This window comes from Panulirus ornatus, chromosome 9 (assembly GCF_036320965.1).
Source record: "Panulirus ornatus isolate Po-2019 chromosome 9, ASM3632096v1, whole genome shotgun sequence".
NCBI lineage: Eukaryota > Metazoa > Arthropoda > Malacostraca > Decapoda > Palinuridae > Panulirus > Panulirus ornatus.
In genome coordinates this window covers 28811691-28832540 of record NC_092232.1, presented here as the reverse complement: position 1 = coordinate 28832540, position 20850 = coordinate 28811691, and the positions used below count along the sequence as shown (strand labels likewise).

Below are 20850 nucleotides of genomic sequence, written 5' to 3'. Positions count from 1 at the left end.
ATGTCACCTTGTGGATGCATTTTGAGATATTTTCCATTTATATTTCTAGTATAGAAGCTTTTCATCATCATTTCTCAGTTATAAAACAAGATAGTTTTTGAGTTAAAAAATTCCATAATTTTTTGTAAGAAATAGATATGCTTGAAAATCTCAGTATAAGGACTCTTTTTCATGCTGAATTCAAATCTAGGGTTGAAATATGTGTTTAGGACATTGAGGCAAGTAAATAAGTAATTAATTTTTACTCCTTTATAAGATCTGTGATTACTTGGTTAGTATTCATTGGGTCTTTTCTTTTTCTCTAATACTATTCGCCATTTCCCATGTTAGTGAGGTAGTGTTAAGAACAGAGGACTGGGCCTTTTAGGGAATATCCTCACCTGGCCCCCTTCTCTGTTCCTTCTTTTGGAAAATTAAAAAAAAAATGAGAGGAGGATTTCCAGCCACCTGCACCCTCCCCTTTTAGTCACCTTCTACGACACGCAGGGAATACGTGGGAAGTATTCTTTCTCCCCTATTCGAATAGGGGAGTATTCATAGGGTATTTGTGTTCATTCATTTCATGATTATTGGGTATTATTTGCCTCGGGGAAGCATTATAAGATATTTTCCATGATTATTAGTATAGAAGCATTTCTTTATGTCATATTATTTCAAGTAAAAAACATTTCTTTATGTCATACTTCAGTTTTAAAACTAAAGGTTTTTGGGCTTAAAAAAATCCCTGAACTATTACCTACAACTTTTGGCATTTTTGTGAGGGAAGTAGATTTGTTTGAAAATCTCATTATAAGGACTATTTTACATGCTGAATTCGAACCTAGGGTTGAAGTATTTTGGGTGTAAAATTAAGGTAAGTAATTAATGGTTACTGCTTAAGAAGATTCTGTTATTCTTTGGTTCATATTTATTGAGTATCTGTTGCCTTATGGAAGTATTTTGAGATATTTTGTGTTTATATTTCAGGTATAGAAGCTTTTCATTATGCCATATTTCAGATTTAAAACAAGATAATTTTTGGGCTGAAAAATCCCCTGATAATTTCGTGTGAGAAATAGATATACTTGAAAACCTCAGTATAAGGACTCTTTTTCATGCTGAATTCAAATCTGGGGTTGAAATCTGTGTTTAGGACATTTAGGCCTGTAAATAAGTAATAAGTTTTCACTCCTCTATAAGATTCTATAATTATTTGGTTAGTATTTATTGGGTATCTTTGTTTATTCATTTAATAATTATTGGGTATTATTCACCTTGGGGAAGTATTATAAGATATTTTCCATGTTTATTTCAAAATTTATTTTTTTACTCATTATACTTTGTCGCTGTCTTCCGCGTTAGCGAGGTAGTGCAAGGAAATAGACGAAAGAATGGGCCAACCCATCCACATACACATGTACATACATACACATCCACACACGTGCATATACATATCTATACATCTCAATGTATACATATATATATATATATATACACACACAGACATATACATATACACACATGTACATAATTCATACTGTCTGCCCTTATTCATTCCCGTTGCCACCCCGCCACACATGAAAAGACAACCCCCTCCCCCTCATGTGCGCGAGGTAGCGATAGGAAAAGACAACAAAGGCCACATTCGTTCACACTCAGTCTCTAGCTGTCATGTATAATGCACCGAAACAAGTCTCTAGCTGTCTTGTATAATGCACCGAAACCACAGCTCCCTTTCCACATCCAGGCCCCACAAAACTTTCCATGGTTTACCCCTGACGCTTCACATGCCCTGGTTAAATCCATTGACAGCACGTCCACCCTGGTTTACTACATCATTCCAATTCACTCTTCCTTGCATGCCTTTCACCCTCCTGCATGTTCAGGCCCCGATCACTCAAAATCTTTTTCACTCTATCTTTCCACTTCTCCTCATTCCCTCCACCTCTGACACATATATCTTCTTTGTCAATCTTTCCTCACTCATTCTCTCCATGTGACCAAACCATTTCATTACACCCTCTTTTGCTCTCAACCACACTCTTTTTATTACCACACATCTCTCTTACCCTTTTATTGCTTACTCGATCAAACCACCTCACACCACATATGGTCCTTAAACATCTCATTTCCAGCATGTCCACCCTCCTCCGCACACCTCTATCTATAGCCCACGCCTCGCAACCATATAACATTGTTGGAACTACTATTCCTTCAAACATACCCATTTATGCTTTCCGAGATAATGTTCTCGACTTCCACACATTCTTCAAGGCTCCCAGAATTTTCGCCCCCTCCCCCACCTATGATTCACTTCCGCTTCCATGGTTCCATCCGCTGCCAAATCCACTCCTACATATCTAAAACACTTCACTTCTTCCAGTTTTTCTCCATTCAAACTTACCTCCCAATTGACTCATCCCTCAACCCTACTGTACCTAATAACCTTGCTCTTATTCACATTTGCTCTCAGCTTTCTTCTTTCTTTCACTTTACCAGACTCAGTCACCAGCTCCTGCAGTTTCTCACCCGAATCGGCCACCTGCATTGTATCATCGATCTTGCATTCACCTCCCTAACAACCCCATCCATAAACAGATTAAACAACCATGGAGACATCACGCACCCCTGCCACAAACCAACATTCACTGAGAAGCAATCACTTTCCTCTCTTCCTACATGTACACATGCTTTACACCCTCGATAAAAACTTTTCACTGCTTCTAACAACTTGCCTCCCACACCATATATTCTTAATACCTTCCACAGAGTATCTCTATCAACTCTTATCATATTCCTTCTCCAGATCCATAAATGCTACATACAGATCCATTTGCTTTTCTAAGTATTTCTCACATACATTCTTCAAAGCAAACACCTGATCCACACATCCCCTACCACTTCTGAAACCACACTGCTCTTCCACAATCTGATGCTCTGTACATGCCTTCACCCTCTCAATCAATACCCTCCCATATAATTTCCCAGGAATACTCAACAAACTTATACCTCTGTAACTTGAGCACTCACTTTTATCCCCTATGTCTTTGTACAATGGCACTATGCAAGCATTCCACCAATCCTCAGGCAACTCATCATGAGTCATACATACATTAAATAACTTTACCAACCAGTCAACAATACAGTCACCCCCTTTTTTGATAAATTCCACTGCAATACCATCCAAACCTGCTGCCTTGCCGATTTTCATCTACTGCAAAGCTTTTACTATCTCTTCTCTGTTTACCAAATCATTCTCCTTAACCCTCTCACTTTGCACACCACCTCGACCAAAACACCCTATATCTGCTACTCTATCATCAAACACATTCAACAAACCTTCAAAATACTCACTCCATCTCCTTCTCACATCACCACTACTTGTTATCACCTCCCCATTAGCCCCCTTCACTGATGTTCCCATTTGTTGCCTTGTCTTATGCACTTTATTTACCTCCTTCCAAAACATCTTTTTATTCTCCCAAAAATTTAATGATATTCTCTCACCCCAACTCTCATTTGCCCTCTTTTTCACTTCTTGCACTTCTCATGCCACAACCATCTTTTGCACAAGCCATCACTGCTTCCCTAAATACAGCCCATTCCTCCCCCACTCTCCTTATGTCCTTTGTTCTCACCTTTTTCCATTCTGTACTCAGTCTTTCCTGGTACTTCCTCACACAAGTCTCCTTCCCAAGCTCACTTACTCTCACCACTTTCTTCACCCCAACATTCTCTCTTCTTTTCTGAAAACCTCTACAAATCTTCACCCTCGCCTCCACAAGATAATGATCAGACATCCCTTCAGTTGCACCTCTCAGCACATTAACATCCAAAAGTCACTCTTTCGTGCGCCTATCAGTTAACACGTAATCCAATAACGCTCTATGGCCATCTCTCCTACTTACATACGTATACTTATGTATATCTCTTTTTAAACCAGGTATTCCCAATTACCAGTTTATTTCAAATGTATATTAATCTATTATTATACTCAATCGGTTTTCCACTTCAGCGAGGTAGTGCCAGGAAACAGACGAATGGCCCATCCACTCATATACACTTATATATTCAATATAGAATATAGAAGTCTTTATTTATGTCATATTTCAATTTTAAAACTAAAAGTTTCTTAGCTAAAAGTCCCTGAACTCATTATATGCAATTTTTGGTATTTTTGTGGGGGTAATCGATTTGCTTAAAAACCTCATTATAAGGACTATTTGTCACGCTGAATTCAAATCTGGTGTTAGGAATATATTTTGGGAAACAATAAGGCCTGTAAATAGGTATAATGGTTACTCTTGTAGAAGATTCTGTGATTATTCAGTTCATATTTATTGGGTATCTTTCGCCTTTTGGAAGTATTATGAGATATTTTACATTTTTATCTCGAGCATAGAAGCTTTTCATTATGTCATATTTCAATTTCCAAACAAGATAGTTTTTGGGTTGAAAGTTTCCCTGGTAATTTTGTAAGGGGAAAAACCTCAGTAGAAGGACTGTTTTTCATGCTGAATTTGAATTTGTGGTTGAAATATGGGTTGGGGTTAGTGAGGCCTGTAAATAATCAATTAATTGTTATTCTTTTATAACATGCTCTTATTATTCATTTCATATTTACTGGGTTTCTGTTGGCTTGGGGAAAGGTTATGAGATATATTCCATGAATATTTCAGGTACAGAAGCATTTCATTATTTCATATTTCAGTCTTGAAACTAAACATTTTTTGGCCAAAAACATTCCCTGAGCTTTTTATTACCTGCATTTTTTTTCTTTTAGGTTAATAGATTTGCTTGAAAAACGTCAGTATAAGGACTATTTTTCATGCTAAATTCCAGTTTGGGGGTGAAATGTATGTTGGGGACATTAAGGCCAGCAAATTGTAATTAATTATTACTATTTTAGAAGTCCAAATGACTCTCTCTTCTCTTTCACTAATAATCTTACTTCTTCATCCCACCACTCACTACCCTTTCTAATCTGTCCCATCTCCCACGCTTCTCATGCCACAAGCATCTTTTGCGCAAGCCATCACTGCTTCCCTAAATACATCCCATCCCTCCTTCCCCCACTCCCCTTACTTCCTTTGTTCTCACCTTTTTCCATTCTGTATTCAGTCTCTCCTGGTACTTCCTCACACAAGCCTCCTTCCCAAGCTCACTTTCACCACTCTCTTCACCCCAACATTCTCTCTTCTTTTCTGAAAACCTCTACAAATCTTCACCTTCGCCTCCACAAGATAATGATCAGACATCCCTCCAGTTGCACCTCTCAGCACATTAACATCCAAAAGTCTCTCTTTCGTGCGCCTATCAATTAACACGTAACCTAATAACGCTCTCTGGCCATCTCTCCTACTTACATACGTATACTTATGTATATCTTTCTTTTTAAACCAGGTATTCCCAATCACCAGTCCTTTTTCAGCACATAAATCTACAAGCTCTTCACCATTTCCATTTACAACATTGAACACCCCATGTATACCAATTATTCCCTCAACTGCCACATTACTCACCTTTGCATTCAAATCACCCATCACTATAACCCAGTCTCGTGCATCAAAACCACTAACACACTCGTTCAGCTGCTCCCAAAACACTTGTCTCTCATGATCTTTCTTCTCATGCCCAGGTGCATATGCGCCAATAATCACCCATCTCTCTCCATCCACTTTCAGTTTTACCCATATCAATCTAGAATTTACTTTCTTACACTCTGTCACATACTCCCACCACTCCTGTTTCAGGAGTAGTGCTACTCTTTCCCTTGCTCTTGTCCTCTCACTAACCCCTGACTTTACTCCAAAGACATTCCCAAACCACTGTTCCCCTTTACCCTTGAGCTTCATTTCACTCAGAGCCAAAACATCTAGGTTCCTTTCCTCAAACATACTACCTGTCTCTCCTTTTTTCTCATCTTGGTTACATCCACACATATTTAGACACCCCAATCTGAGCCTTCGAGAAGGATGAGTACTCTCCGCGTGACTCCTTCTTCTGTTTCCCCTTTTAGAAAGTTAAAATACAAGGAGGGGAGGGTTTTAGCTCCCCGCTCCTGTCCCCTTTAGTCGCCTTCTACGACACATGAGGAACGCATGGGAAGTATTCTTTCTCCCCTATCCTCAGGGAAATAATGCAAATGAGTGGGAGATGTATAAAAGAAAGAGGCAGGAGGTCAAGAGAAAGGTGCAAGAGGTGAAAAAGGAGGGCAGATGAGAGTTGAGGTGAGAGAGTATCATTAAATTTTAGGGAGAATAAAAAGATGTTTTGGAAGGACGTAAATAAAGTGCATAAGACAAGAGAACAAATGGGAACTTCAGTGAAGGGGGCTGATGGGGAGGTGATAACAAGTAGTGGTGATGTGAGAAGATGGAGTGAGTATTTTGAAGGTTTGTTGAATGTGTTTGATGATAGAGTGGCAGATATAGGGTGTTTTGGTCGAGGTGCTGTGCAAAGTGAGAGGGTTAGGGAGAATGATTTGGTAAACAGAGAAGAGGTAGTAAAAGCTTTGCGGAAGATGAACGAAAGCCAGCAAGGCAGCAGGTTTGGATGGTATTGCAGTGGAATTTATTAAAAAAGGGGATGACTGTATTGTTGACTGGTTGGTAAGGTTATTTAATGTATGTATGATTCATGGTGAGGTGCCTGAGGATTGGCGGAATGCTTGCATAGTGCCATTGTACAAAGGCAAAGGGGATAAGAGTGAGTGCTCAAATTACAGATGTATAAGTTTGTTGAGTATTCCTGGTAAATTATATGGGAGGGTATTGATTGAGAGGGTGAAGGCATGTACAGAGCATCAGATTGGGGAAGAGCTGTGTGGTTTCAGAAGTGGTAGAGGATGTGTGGATCAGGTGTTTGCTTTGAAGAATGTATGTGAGAAATACTTAGAAAAGCAAATGGATTTGTATGTAGCATTTATGGATCTGGAGAAGGCATGTGATAGAGTTGATAGAGATGCTCTGTGGAAGGTATTAAGAATATATGGTGTGGGAGGCAAGTTGTTAGAAGCAGTGAAAAGTTTTTATCGAGGATGTAAGGCATGTGTACTTGTAGGAAGAGAGGAAAGTGATTGGTTCTCAGTGAGTGTAGGTTTGCGGCAGGGGTGTGTGATGTCTCCATGGTTGTTTGATTTGTTTATGGATGGAGTTGTTAGGAAGGTGAATGCAAAGGTTTTGGAGAGAGGGGCAAGTATGCAGTCTGTTGTGGATGAGAGAGCTTGGGAAGTGAGTCAGTTGTTGTTCGCTGATGATACAGCACTGGTGGCTGATTCATGTGAGAAACTGCAGAAGCTAGTGACTGAGTTTGGTAAAGTGTGTGAAATAAGAAAATTGAGAGTAAATGTGAATAAGAGTAAGGTCATTAGGTACAGTAAGGTTGAGGGTCAAGTAAATTGGGAGGTAAGTTTGAATGGAGGAAAACTGGAAGAAGTGAAGTGTTTTAGATATCTAGGAGTGGATTTGGCAGCGGATGGAACCATGGAAGCGGAAGTGAATCATAGGGTGGGGGAGGGGGCAAAAATTCTGGGAGCCTTGAAGAATGTGTGGAAGTCGAGAACATTATCTCGGAAAGCATAAATGGGTATGTTTGAAGGAATAGTGGTTCCAACAATGTTGTATGGTTGCGAGGCGTGGGCTATGGATAGAATTGTGCGCAGGAGGGTGGATGTGCTGGAAATGAGATGTTTAGGACAATATGTGGTGTGAGGTGGTTTGATCAAGTAAGTAATAATAGGGTAAGAGAGATGTGTGGTAATAAAAAGAGTGTGGTTGAGAGAGCAGAGGAGGGTGTTTTGAAATGGTTTGGTCACATGGAGAGAATGAGTGAGGAAAGATTTACCAAGAGGATGTATGTGTCAAGAGATGGAGGGAACGAGGAGAAGTGGGAGACCAAATTGGAGGTGGAAAGATGGAGTGAAAAAGATTTTGAGTGATCGGGGCCTGAACATGCAGGAGGGTGAAAGTCGTGCAAGGAATAGAGTGAATTGGAACGATGTGGTATACCGGGGTGGACGTGCTGTCAATGGATTGAACCAGGGCATGTGAAGCGTCTGGGGTAAACCATGGAAAGCTCTGTGGGGCCTGGATGTGGAAAGGGAGCTGTGGTCTCAGTGCATTATTACATGACAGCTAGAGACTGAGCTTGAACGAATGGGGTCTTTGTTGTCTTTTCCTAGCGCTACCTCGCACACATGAGGGGGGAGGGTGTCGTTATTCCAAGTGTGGTGGGGTGGCGATGGGAATGAATAAAGGCAGACTATGAATTATGTACATGAGTATATATGTATATGTCTGTGTGTGTATATATATATATATGTATACATTGAGATGTATAGATATGTATATGTGCTGTGTGTGGACGTGTATGTATATTCATGTGTATATGGGTGGGTTGGGCCATTCTTTCGTCTGTTTCCTTGCGCTACCTCACTAACGCGGGAGACAGCGACAAAGCAAAATTAATAAATAAATATTTCAGAAGATTCTATCATTATTTGTTTTATAATCTTTAGGTATTCATCACATTGGGGAAGCATTATAAGATATTTTCCATTATAATTTCAAGTATAGAAGTGTTTCAGTGTGTCATAATTCAGTTTTGAAAGTAAAGGCTTTTGGGCTAAAAAACCCCTGAGCAGTTTTTGGTATTTTTGTGAGGGTAATAGATTTGTTTGAGAAACCTCAGTATAAGGACTATTTTTCACACTGAATTCAAAGTTAGGGTTCAAATATATGTAAGGGCACATTAAGGCCTATAATTAAGTACTTAATTCATTATTTCTCTTTTAAAAGATTCTGTGATTATTTGGTTGGTATTTATTGGATATCTGTCATTATGTGGAAGCATTATGACATGTTTTCTGGTATAATTTTGAGTATAGAAGCATTTTATTATATTTCAATTTGAAAACAAAAATGGTTTTGGGCTTAAAAAACTTCCTGAACTATTACCTGCAATATTTTTGTGAGGGTAATAGATTTCCCCTCAAAAGATTTGGCATATGGCAGTACAGTTACATGGGATGCTGTGAGAGGAAGGCTACCTGTGGCTTTTGGGAAATAAAGTGGAAGAGTACTGGAATGAAAGAAATGATGGATGAATGTATGGAATGGTGTATGCAAGGAGGTATGTCAGGGCAAGAATAAGTGGAGACTCTCATGATGTGGCCACCCCCTTAATGGGAGTTCCCAGAGGAACAGGTGTCAGAGATGTAGGCAGATAGATAGTTAATAAATTTTTTTTTTAGATTAAAAGCAGATTTCCATTCCACAACTTTAGTTTTCATTTGATAAAGCATAAATTTTGCCTTTCATTCTCACTACAGTCTTGTGAAGTTGTCTTCTAGTAATAAAGAGCTGACAGCTGGACTGTTACTATCATCTCTGGATTTACTTTATCTGCTGTGTGGGTTTGTAGGTGCAGTTCTTTCTTCATTGTTTGTTCATTCCTTCAGATTTTGCTAGAATCTAATGATCTCCATAGCCAGCCCTGAAACTGACAGATTTTGGATGCTGTTTGAAATAGTGCTCTTAAAATTGATTTCTTTTTCACATTATGCAAAACTGTTACTCTCATTTGCTATTATACAAGGCAATTTGTACGGTCTTTCATAGAGAAATGTAGGTATCACACATTTTCAGATTTTATTTTCTTAAATGTACCCATACTGATTCTAAGTTGACTAAGTTTTTTTTTTTTTTTTTTTTTATACTTTGTCGCTGTCTCCCGCGTTTGCGAGGTAGCGCAAGGAAACAGACGAAAGAAATGGCCCAACCCACCCCCATACACATGTATATACATACGTCCACACACGCAAATATACATACCTACACAGCTTTCCATGGTTTACCCCAGACGCTTCACATGCCTTGATTCAATCCACTGACAGCACGTCAACCCCGGTATACCACATCGCTCCAATTCACTCTATTCCTTGCCCTCCTTTCACCCTCCTGCATGTTCAGGCCCCGATCACACAAAATCTTTTTCACTCCATCTTTCCACCTCCAATTTGGTCTCCCTCTTCTCCTTGTTCCCTCCACCTCCGACACATATATCCTCTTGGTCAATCTTTCCTCACTCATCCTCTCCATGTGCCCAAACCACTTCAAAACACCCTCTTCTGCTCTCTCAACCACGCTCTTTTTATTTCCACACATCTCTCTTACCCTTACATTACTCACTCGATCAAACCACCTCACACCACACATTGTCCTCAAACATCTCATTTCCAGCACATCCATCCTCCTGCGCACAACTCTATCCATAGCCCACGCCTCGCAACCATACAGCATTGTTGGAACCACTATTCCTTCAAACATACCCATTTTTGCTTTCCGAGATAATGTTCTCGACTTCCACACATTCTTCAAGGCCCCCAGGATTTTCGCCCCCTCCCCCACCCTATGATCCACTTCCGCTTCCATGGTTCCATCCGCTGCCAGATCCACTCCCAGATATCTAAAACACTTCACTTCCTCCAGTTTTTCTCCATTCAAACTCACCTCCCAACTGACTTGACCCTCAACCCTACTGTACCTAATAACCTTGCTCTTATTCACATTTACTCTTAACTTTCTTCTTCCACACACTTTTCCAAACTCAGTCACCAGCTTCTGCAGTTTCTCACATGAATCAGCCACCAGCGCTGTATCATCAGCGAACAACAACTGACTCACTTCCCAAGCTCTCTCATCCCCAACAGACTTCATACTCGCCCCTCTTTCCAAAACTCTTGCATTTACCTCCCTAACAACCCCATCCATAAACAAATTAAACAACCATGGAGACATCACACACCCCTGCCGCAAACCTACATTCACTGAGAACCAATCACTTTCCTCTCTTCCTACACGTACACATGCCTTACATCCTCGATAAAAACTTTTCACTGCTTCTAACAACTTGCCTCCCACACCATATATTCTTAATACCTTCCACAGAGCATCTCTATCAACTCTATCATATGCCTTCTCCAGATCCATAAATGCTACATACAAATCCATTTGCTTTTCTAAGTATTTCTCACATACATTCTTCAAAGCAAACACCTGATCCACACATCCTCTACCACTTCTGAAACCACACTGCTCTTCCCCAATCTGATGCTCTGTACATGCCTTCACCCTCTCAATCAGTACCCTCCCATATAATTTACCAGGAATACTCAACAAACTTATACCTCTGTAATTTGAGCACTCACTCTTATCCCCTTTGCCTTTGTACAATGGCACTATGCACGCATTCCGCCAATCCTCAGGCACCTCACCATGAGTCATACATACATTAAATAACCTTACCAACCAGTCAACAATACAGTCACCCCCTTTTTTAATAAATTCCACTGCAATACCATCCAAACCCGCTGCCTTGCCGGCTTTCATCTTCCGCAAAGCTTTCACTACCTCTTCTCTGTTTACCAAATCATTTTCCCTAACCCTCTCACTTTGCACACCACCTCGACCAAAACACCCTATATCTGCCACTCTATCATCAAACACATTCAACAAACCTTCAAAATACTCACTCCATCTCCTTCTCACATTACCACTACTTGTTATCACCTCCCCACTTGCGCCCTTCACCGAAGTTCCCATTTGCTCCCTTGTCTTACGCACTTTATTTACCTCCTTCCAGAACATCTTTTTATTCTCCCTAAAATTTAATGATACTCTCTCACCCCAACTCTCATTTGCCCTTTTTTTCACCTCTTGCACCTTTCTCTTGACCTCCTGTCTCTTTCTTTTATACATCTCCCACTCAAGGTTTACACAAAGGTTTTCTTTTAGATGGTTTAAGTAAGCCCTACTTAGGTTATGGTGTTGATATTTACTTCCCTGTAAGAGTAGAATGTAAAAACATCATTCTAGTTTTTACAGAAATTTACCCTTACCCTTTTTGATATAATCTCAAATGTTACCTTGGAGTTTTCTTACAGATGGTTCGAACAAGGGACCAACCCTTTCACACGTCAGGAGGACTGGTTATATTGTGGTGGCTATTGGGACCGGAATTTTGATGAGACGATTGACATCTTCTGATGACAAAGCAGCGTATTCTCAGCCACACAAACACCATTTCTTGTGAGAAGAGCTTTTCTTGAGTACTGCCGGTACAGTCACAGTTCGTCAAGTGGTAGTAACCTGTCCACTAGGTTGTCATACATCCAATCATGTTAGTTTCACTGGTGCGCATTGCTAGGTGTAAGGATTCCTGTGAGAAGTGGCAGTGATGTAATGAAGTCTGGTAAATGGTGTGATCAGTTGGTACTGCATTAGTAGTAAGACTGAAGTTTGGCAACTTGAAGTTGCAGCCTTTTGTTTTTTGAATATAAGAAGTCAGCAGTGCAGCAGGTCACTGATAAACAGGTGTTGACAACATGCATTAAGATCATGCTTTTCATAAAAAATGGAGGAGTATGCTATCTCATTATATTCTCATTTTAGTGTTTCACTGGCCTTCTTGGAGTCATTAATCTCTGGTTACATTACCTTTTGTCAGTCCTCTAATAGTTTTTGTCTGATGTGAAAATTACATCGAATTTACTATGTATGTGTGGTGATATGTTTCCGAGAATCAGTAAATATAGCAGAAAATGCATAATTTATTTCACATTATTTGAATGTTCAGTGATCGTTGTAATTACAGGATATACAGAAATATCTTTGAGTGGGAGTAAGACAGTTGTAAGAAAGGTATCAGACATAGGTAAAGAGACCAGCGTCATGTTTTGTGATTTTTTTTCCACTAAATGATACTTCATTTGTGTGTTCATAGTTTCCTAGTGTTTGATACACTTGAATGAAAGAATGTAATGATGTGGTTGGTTAAACAGTTTCTTTGTTTTCTTCCTTTTTGGTTAGTGCTTTGATTAGTATGCCGTAGTCATTTTTTCATTAACAAGATCCTTCTTTTCAAGGAGCTGATTTGAAGTTTTGAGGAAGGATTGAAAGAAAAATTCAGCTTGCAGTGCTTTAGGTTTGTTTTTATTTCATTGTAAGAGTACTGCTAAAAGTGATCCCTCTTAAATTTTCATAATTTCTGATCCATGAATCAGGCCTCTGCAACTCCCAGAGTTTGGAACTTGGCTAGAACAATTAATATAAATTTATTTTTTGCAGGAGAGGCAACTGTATTGAAAATATATTCCCAGTGATCAGTACACCGTATCAGATTTAATGTTCATTATTGCTTCTGACTGATAGGTCTGCATTTTATCATTGGAAAGTGTATCCAAAAACTAGCATTACAATACCAGTAAATGGATATTAGTTTAAATGTATCAAACCATGATATAAAATTCGTGTGCTGGTATTTCACAGTCATTATAATTTCATACTGCACAGTTTTTATTAAAAGTCTGTAATATATTTCTATGAATGTCATATTTATTACAGTTACTCCAGTCTATATTGTATTTTTGTTTTTTCAGGCTCTCATGATCCCAAGTTAATTACAAGGTGGAATAAAGCCCCACAGATTCACTTAAAAATTCTTAACACTTATAAATTGCTTCATTATTGTCTATCATTTATTGAGATTTCAGAAAATAAAGGCCACTTACATGGGAGATTTTTCATACAAAGTTGCTGGTTTTCTGATTGGTTTGGAGGTTGAATTTGAAATCCTTTTTGTATTTCTTGTTTAGTAATGGGGAGTTATGTTGTATTATCAGTGTATGTTTAATGAGGTGATTAATAATTTGATTATTTAGTAATATGAAAGACTGTCCTAATCAGTACCATGAAAGACTATATCGGTATAAAAAACTATAATAAGTGTCTATATCAATATGAAAGAATATCCTGTGATTTTATTATACTTTGATAGATATTGCTGTACATGATTTATTGAAATTAATCAGAATATACTTTCTTTTTATTGCATTTCTAAGAAAGTGATTTGTGCATATATAAAGTATGGCTTATACAGTACCCTTTCCAAACACTAGATGTCACAATTTAATCTGTATTTTTGGAGAAGATTCAAGTTAAGATTTATCATAAATTTCTTTAGAGAGATTTGAATCTGTTGAAAAAAGCCTTAATTCCCATTATGTAGTTTCTTTTTGCACAAATACCAGCAGACCCATTTTAGATTGAATTATGTCACTGTGTTTAGCAAATGTATGCCCTGAATATATTTACTGGTCATCTTTGCTTGCATATATCAATACAATTGATGTATGTATGACAAAATGATCTGTTCCTTTCACCTGTTTCTTTTTGCACGTTACCCAATCTTACATGACTATTTGAAGTTTGTCAGTATATCTTCAGTTTTGTTTAGTACTGCTGTGATGCTTCTTGTAAGTTTGTTAATAGAGTTTTAGGTTGGTTGTTCACAAGATTCTAATATTTAATGAATATGGTTTCATGGAAAAGTAATGGAGTATTTTTTGGTATTTTCAGCATGATTATTGACATGCAAATAGATATTGTTTACTGTTAGAAATGTAAAAGTTCTTCAGTAAGTTTCAGTTGTGGAAATACAGTAATTTCCATGATTTTTCTTTGCTTTTTACAGCAATTTCTATCCTATGAATTGGCATATTGCTAAGTAGTGTATGAAATAGATTACTCAGTCATTAATGGTTTATGAAATAAATTCTTCAGTTTACATATCCACTATTAGTATAGATTGTTTTCTGTTTGCTTAACAGACAGAACTATATACAATAAGTAGAGGAGAAAAGTTTAAAGTACCATGAGAAACTTTGATAAAGATTCAATGGATGCCTCTGTCACTTTTAATTTTGAGTTAATATATCAATTTTTTCTTTTTCTACAGAAACTGAGTAGCTTCTTAATATAATAAGGGTTAAGATAGAAGTTTGATGATATGAATCAAAGCAAAGTAATAAGCCAGAGTTTTAGAAATTATTTTTTTTGCAAAAGATTAGTATTACACATATTCCCATATGTACTGTGGATATTTAAACATGAAAAAACCCCAAAATTTTTATCTTTTTTAGAAAATGGTCTTAGTTTCAGTTACCACGTGAACTGCATGATGGATGGGATTTTTTTTTTATTACACATAAAATACAGGTTCCATGATGCCATCCCTAGTTGCTCAGCTTTATGGATTTGTCTGTGTCTGCCTAGATGTATATATTATAAGCAGCTGTTGTGAGGCAGTGTTCACTATTTACTGCTTCATTATTGGAGTCGCTGTGTAAACCTGGACTTTATTTGTAAAGATAGGTCAATTTTTATAGGTTGGAGGATAGAAAATTAGTACCACTGTAGTTGTTCATTATCCAAAACAATCAAGGTAGTAATTTTCAATTCCTTGAAATCTTTTTTTTTCTAATAGTCACAGTTTGATAGTGACATATGGGTGACCATTGTATGTGACTCATCCTTGATTAGTTGTTAATGTAGTTTGTAAAACAGGTGTTTTGTAAATTTTTTCTTAGGAACATTAGCATGATGGTGGATTAAATGTAAAATTCTTTGCTGAGGAACATGTTGATATGCACACAGTTAAACAGCAGTTTTACTTTACAGTTAATATTACCTATGTATGACATAGAAAAGTAATTTCAGGGTAACTGTTTGGGCAATAATTAAAAGAAATATTTGTTTGACAAGTGCAGCAAATTTAACATGAAACAGTATTTAGAGATTATATATTTTACTACACATGCTTGTAATTTTATTGTTGGTAGCAAAATGATGAATACATAAAATATTAAGACTGAAGAAAAAAGTTACACCATTAAAGAATACTGCAGAAAGTGCTAATCTCTATGACTGCTTGCTGTTGCATTGCCATGTCTTTCTAAACAACTGACATTACTTAAGGATCATTAGCATAAGACAGACTCAATGTATTGAATAGGATGGTACAATAAACACTGGCAAGATCTGGCAATTCACAGAATGTGCAAAGGGAAACATTTAAGCAATAGTGAAAGACAATAATTGGAGATTTTATTGTATTTTGTTTAGCTACCATATCTTTGATAGTCAACTTCTGCCATTTTTGTCATAATGATTTCACAAAACTTGTTACCAAAAGTGACTAGCATGATATACGGTGATTATTTTGTCCCCAGAAAATCCCAAAGAAAGCAAATGCAAAGAAAATTATTTGCTGCAAACTTTTTTTGTTGTACGATTACTTTAGTGATTATTATCTGCAGATCTGTAAGTGTATAAATTTTTTAAAGGCAGTTTTATATTCATTATTTTGTGTAATTTTTTCTGTGGTATAATGTAGTCTTTTTTGTAGATGTAAACAAGTTATATTTTTTCCAAGTCTGACTTGTTCAGTTAGCATCTGAAAGTTCATAGAAGTTATACTGATTAACTTACTGACATAGTCATATATGGCCCACTTTGGTTAATTTTTATTACTTTTCTTTGATGAGCAATACTTGGAATGTGTTATTCAAGTGATAGAAAGCAAAATGTATTAGATGCCACCTCAAGGATGTTTAGATATTAATGATAGGTGCCGTATATGTCCCCAGCTTTGATGTCTTGGGAATTTAAGAATTTTAGAAATGATCATATTTTTGGCTTTTGTATCTTTCTAATATTTCAAAGTAAGATTCCAGCTGGTAACCAAAAATTTAGTTATTTCACATTAATTTTCCTTTGAAGTAGTCTGAGACTTCTTCCAGCTACACTATGTAGGATTATCATTTTACATATATTTAGTACAAGGTGATTTTGTTTTATGGTTTAGTTAATACATGTAGCACATATATTTTTGTTGTTATGGGTTCTGTGATTACCACATTCTTCATAAAAAGAGTATAGTATATTGAGTTCCTTGCAGTTCTTGTACATATATTAGGCACTTTGGAGAATGAATCACTCGATTGAATTTGCCTTAGACTGGAACATATCAGAATGTCATTATATGCCTGTGTTTTCATACTCCATCTAGCTATGGGTTCACTGACTGGCCATTCCCACTCATTTTTCCCATTTGTCACACTTGCTCGCCCTGTCCAATCATCTCATTGCACTACATGATTACTGGTAATCATTATTAAGCAGCTTCAGTTAAATGTATAGCCAGTTTGTATGGTAATGATGGAGCATGAATACTGAGCAATAATATCACACATTTAGGGATATGAATTGTGAATCAAGCTTCTGCATACATCCCAAAAATGAGAGTTAGGGCTCTCAATGTGGTATAAACATACATGGATGAGCCTGTTCTATGTGCTGTGCTATGAGTTTTTTTCTTCTACTTGATGGCAGTGTATGGGTGGAGCTACTTCTAGAGTTGCACTTGTGTGTCATGTAACCTTGATGTATCATGTAAATATGTTCTACTCCAGCCGAAGGGCTCAGGGATATCACATACAGTCCTACAGACATGAGGTTGTAACAATGAATTTTATCCTGCTCTCCACAACTGCATTCATGTTGCACCTGCTATTTTTCTCTGTACAGTATATAAGTAGACCCAAAGTGCTTGCATTTTGTTTAAACAAGCAGGGTATAGGCTATTAAGTGAAATTCATATTTACTGTATACCAATGATACATTTCTCTGTTACTTGGAAGATTCACAATAATTTGAATAATACTTTACAGCACAACCATTCTTAGAAAGTAATTTTGTGCAATATTTTGAAGACATGGTTAAGATTTCTAGCATCTTCCTCATTTTGGGGTATAAGACAGTGTGAAGTTAATTACATATAGGATAGATTTGGACAAAAAAATAATCCCTTAACATCCTCTATAAACAATTTATCTGCTCCACTAAACTACACCTCACCTGCATAGTCTTCCACCCATTCAAAAGCAAATACAATAAAATTGTAAATCATACAAAATAGTGCACTCAGAACAATCACTGGCTGCATAGCAACCACAATCACTTGATGAACACACATTGAAAAAAAAGATCTTCCCAGTGTAATCCCATTTCAACGTGCTGCTCTTCACTCAATTTTGTGCAACAGCATTAGACACCCTACATACACACCCAACCCCAGCCAAACCTTTCCATAACAACCACCATCTTCCCAGTGTAATCCCATTTCAATGTGCTCTTCACTCAATTTTGTGCAACAGCATTAGACACCCTACATACACACCCAACCCAAGCCAAACCTTTGCATAACTAACCACCAACCACAGTGTAAAACTGAAAAGCTTACCTCTGCCTCACACTTAAGTAACCCCTACTCACTGATCCCCCACAAAACTCACGCACTGAAGTAACCCATCAAGCACTAAATGCTGACCTCCCAACTCAGTCTTAAACTCCATCCCACCAGACATACATCCATCAAAATTAACATTGCCAAGACACTCATAAGTCACACTTTGCCATCTATGCTCTGGACATCACCCATCTCTACAAGACTGCAACATCATTTCAGCATACCCTAACACCCATCATAACCACAGTGCAGCTACCACAGTGAAGACACAAAACCTTGTGCTATCTGCAGATTGACACACACAAAAATTATCACTGCAATATGACCTACGGTCGACCTGACTAGCAAATGTGGTCAGCTTCCTGAGCATTGCAGGAACTTTGTAGAGATAGAAGGGACTCCTGGGGCAGGAAGTATGTAAATAAGTACATTACGTTAGGAAGCACAAGGCACAGCCAGGCAATAACCAGAGTTCAAAGTTGCCATATATTTTTTCTTACATTTCTGAACAGAGACCAAATCAGATGTCATACTTTTCATAAAATCACAGATTTAAACATCTTAGTCACTTATTATTTTATTTAACTAAAAGCTGCAGCATTGTAGCTGCATATATAGGTTTTGTAGGACTAAAATCTCTCTCATTTGTAGTAGTTAGGAATGGAGATGAGCTGATCATCTCACTTGTGTTATTCAGATTTTATGTAAGAAAGGGTTATTAGCAGTGCTATCACATTTTCTTAAGTGGTCATTTCCTGCTTTCTTAAGCTACTACTGCAGCTCTAGATACCTTTATCCATATGCTTTTGGGGAAAAAGGGTAGGACAGCCTGCTCACCCCCTAGTCTCAAGAAAGCTGAAGATATACTCATGGGTATTTCAGCAATGTCTTTATATCAGGTGGTGTTCACAAGTAAATCAGTCAAAATAATTTAATCTTTATGCACCCAAGAATTGAAACTAGGCCACAGAGAATGGCAGTCAGACACCATTCCCCCAGGCCACTGACTTCCAGCTTTCTTGGGACTTGAGTAGGAGTAGGCTTACCCTACTTGGCCCACAGTGTGTGTGCACTGGGGCCAGGAACTACATAGTAGCTCAAGAAAGACTGCTTTTAGCTCATCGGTGGTCTGCTTACCATTCTTGAAGGCCTGGCTTTGATTTTCAGGCATGCAAAGGTTGTATTGTTCAGACTGATTTATGTGTGAACACTACATGCTCTGTTATGTAGACATAACCACAGTGCCAATGAGTCAACTTGCAGCTTTCTCAGGATTCAAGTGTGAGCAGGCTGTCCTACCCTACTAGGCCCATAATGTGTGGGTATAGGGACTTGGAGTGAGCTGCAGTAGTGACTAAGGAAAGATAGCTTATAGCTTATTGATAGTTTAGGAAATGCTGTCCACCTGCCATTCTTGGTGGCCTGGACTTGATTTTTGGGTGAACATAGGTAAACTTGTGTATACTGATTTTCATGCGGATGCTACTTTCTGATGTTTTTTCATACTTGTTTGCATTTTCCTGCATTAGCATGGCAACATCAGGAAAAGATGAAAAGGTCTAATTTGCTCACCTCCATTCTCCAGCTGAGTGAAAAACATTTTAAGCAATCGGTGAATGAACATGCTGGAGGGTGAGAGGCATGTAAGGAATAGAGTGAATTGAAATGATATAGTATACTAGGGTCAACATGTTGTCAATAAACTGAACCAGGGCATGTGAAACATCTGGGGTAAACCATGGAAAGGTCTGTGGGGCCTGGATGTGGATAGGGAGCTGTGGTTTAGGTGCATTACACACGACAGCTAGAGACTGAGTGTGAACGAATGTGGCCTTTTTTGTCTCTTTCCTGGCACTACCTTGCTGATGCAAGGGGTGGCAATGCTGTTTCCTGTGGTGTGAGTTGGTGCTGGGAATGGATGAAGGCAAGCATATATGTATATGTATGTATTGATATGTATGTGCATATACGTATATAAGTGGATGGGTCGTCTGTTTCCTAGTGCTATGTTTCTGATGCGGGAACTGGCAATCAAGTATAATGAAAAAATAATAAACAATATTAATATATGTATATATATATATATTTTATTTATTTATTATACTTTGTCAGTCTCCCACGTCAGCGAGGTAGCGCAAGGAAACAGATGAAAGAATGGCCCAACCCACCCACATACACATGTATATACATACACGTCCTAACACGCACATATACATACCTATATATTTCAACGTATACATATATACACATGTATATAATTCATAATTGCTGCCTTTATTCATTTCCGTCGCCACCCCACCACACATGAAATAACAACCCCCTCCCCCCACATATGCACGAGGTAGCGCTAGGAAAAGACAACAAAGGCCACATTCGTTCACACTCAATCTCTGGCTGTCATGTATAATGCACCAAAACCACAGCTCCCTTTCCACATCCAGGCCCCACAAAACTTTCCATGATTTACCCCAGACATTTTGCATGCCCTGGTTCAATCCATTGACAGCACATCAACCCCAGTATACTACATTGTTCCAAATCACTCTCTTCCTTGCATGATTTTCACCCTCCTGCATGTTCAGGCCCAGATCACTCAAAATCTTTTTCACTCCATCCTTCCACATCTAATTTGGTCTCCCACTTCTCCTCGTTCCCTCCACCTCTGACGCATATATCCTCTTTGTCAATCTTTCCTCACTCATTCTCTCCATGTGACCAAACCAT

At 38.1% G+C, this 20850-nt stretch overlaps 1 protein-coding gene across 1 annotated transcript in view; it reads left to right on the top strand.

Annotated features, from left to right (window-relative positions):
• The window catches only part of LOC139750304 (oxysterol-binding protein-related protein 1-like), a 745131-nt gene extending 727355 nt beyond the window's left edge, over positions 1-17776 (top strand). The window contains exon 25 of the mRNA XM_071664928.1: positions 11924-17776. Coding sequence (XP_071521029.1) covers positions 11924-12026 — 103 coding nt within the window. The 3' untranslated portion in view covers positions 12027-17776. The remainder of the gene's footprint in view (positions 1-11923) is intronic.
• Positions 17777-20850: the final 3074 nt, after the last annotated feature.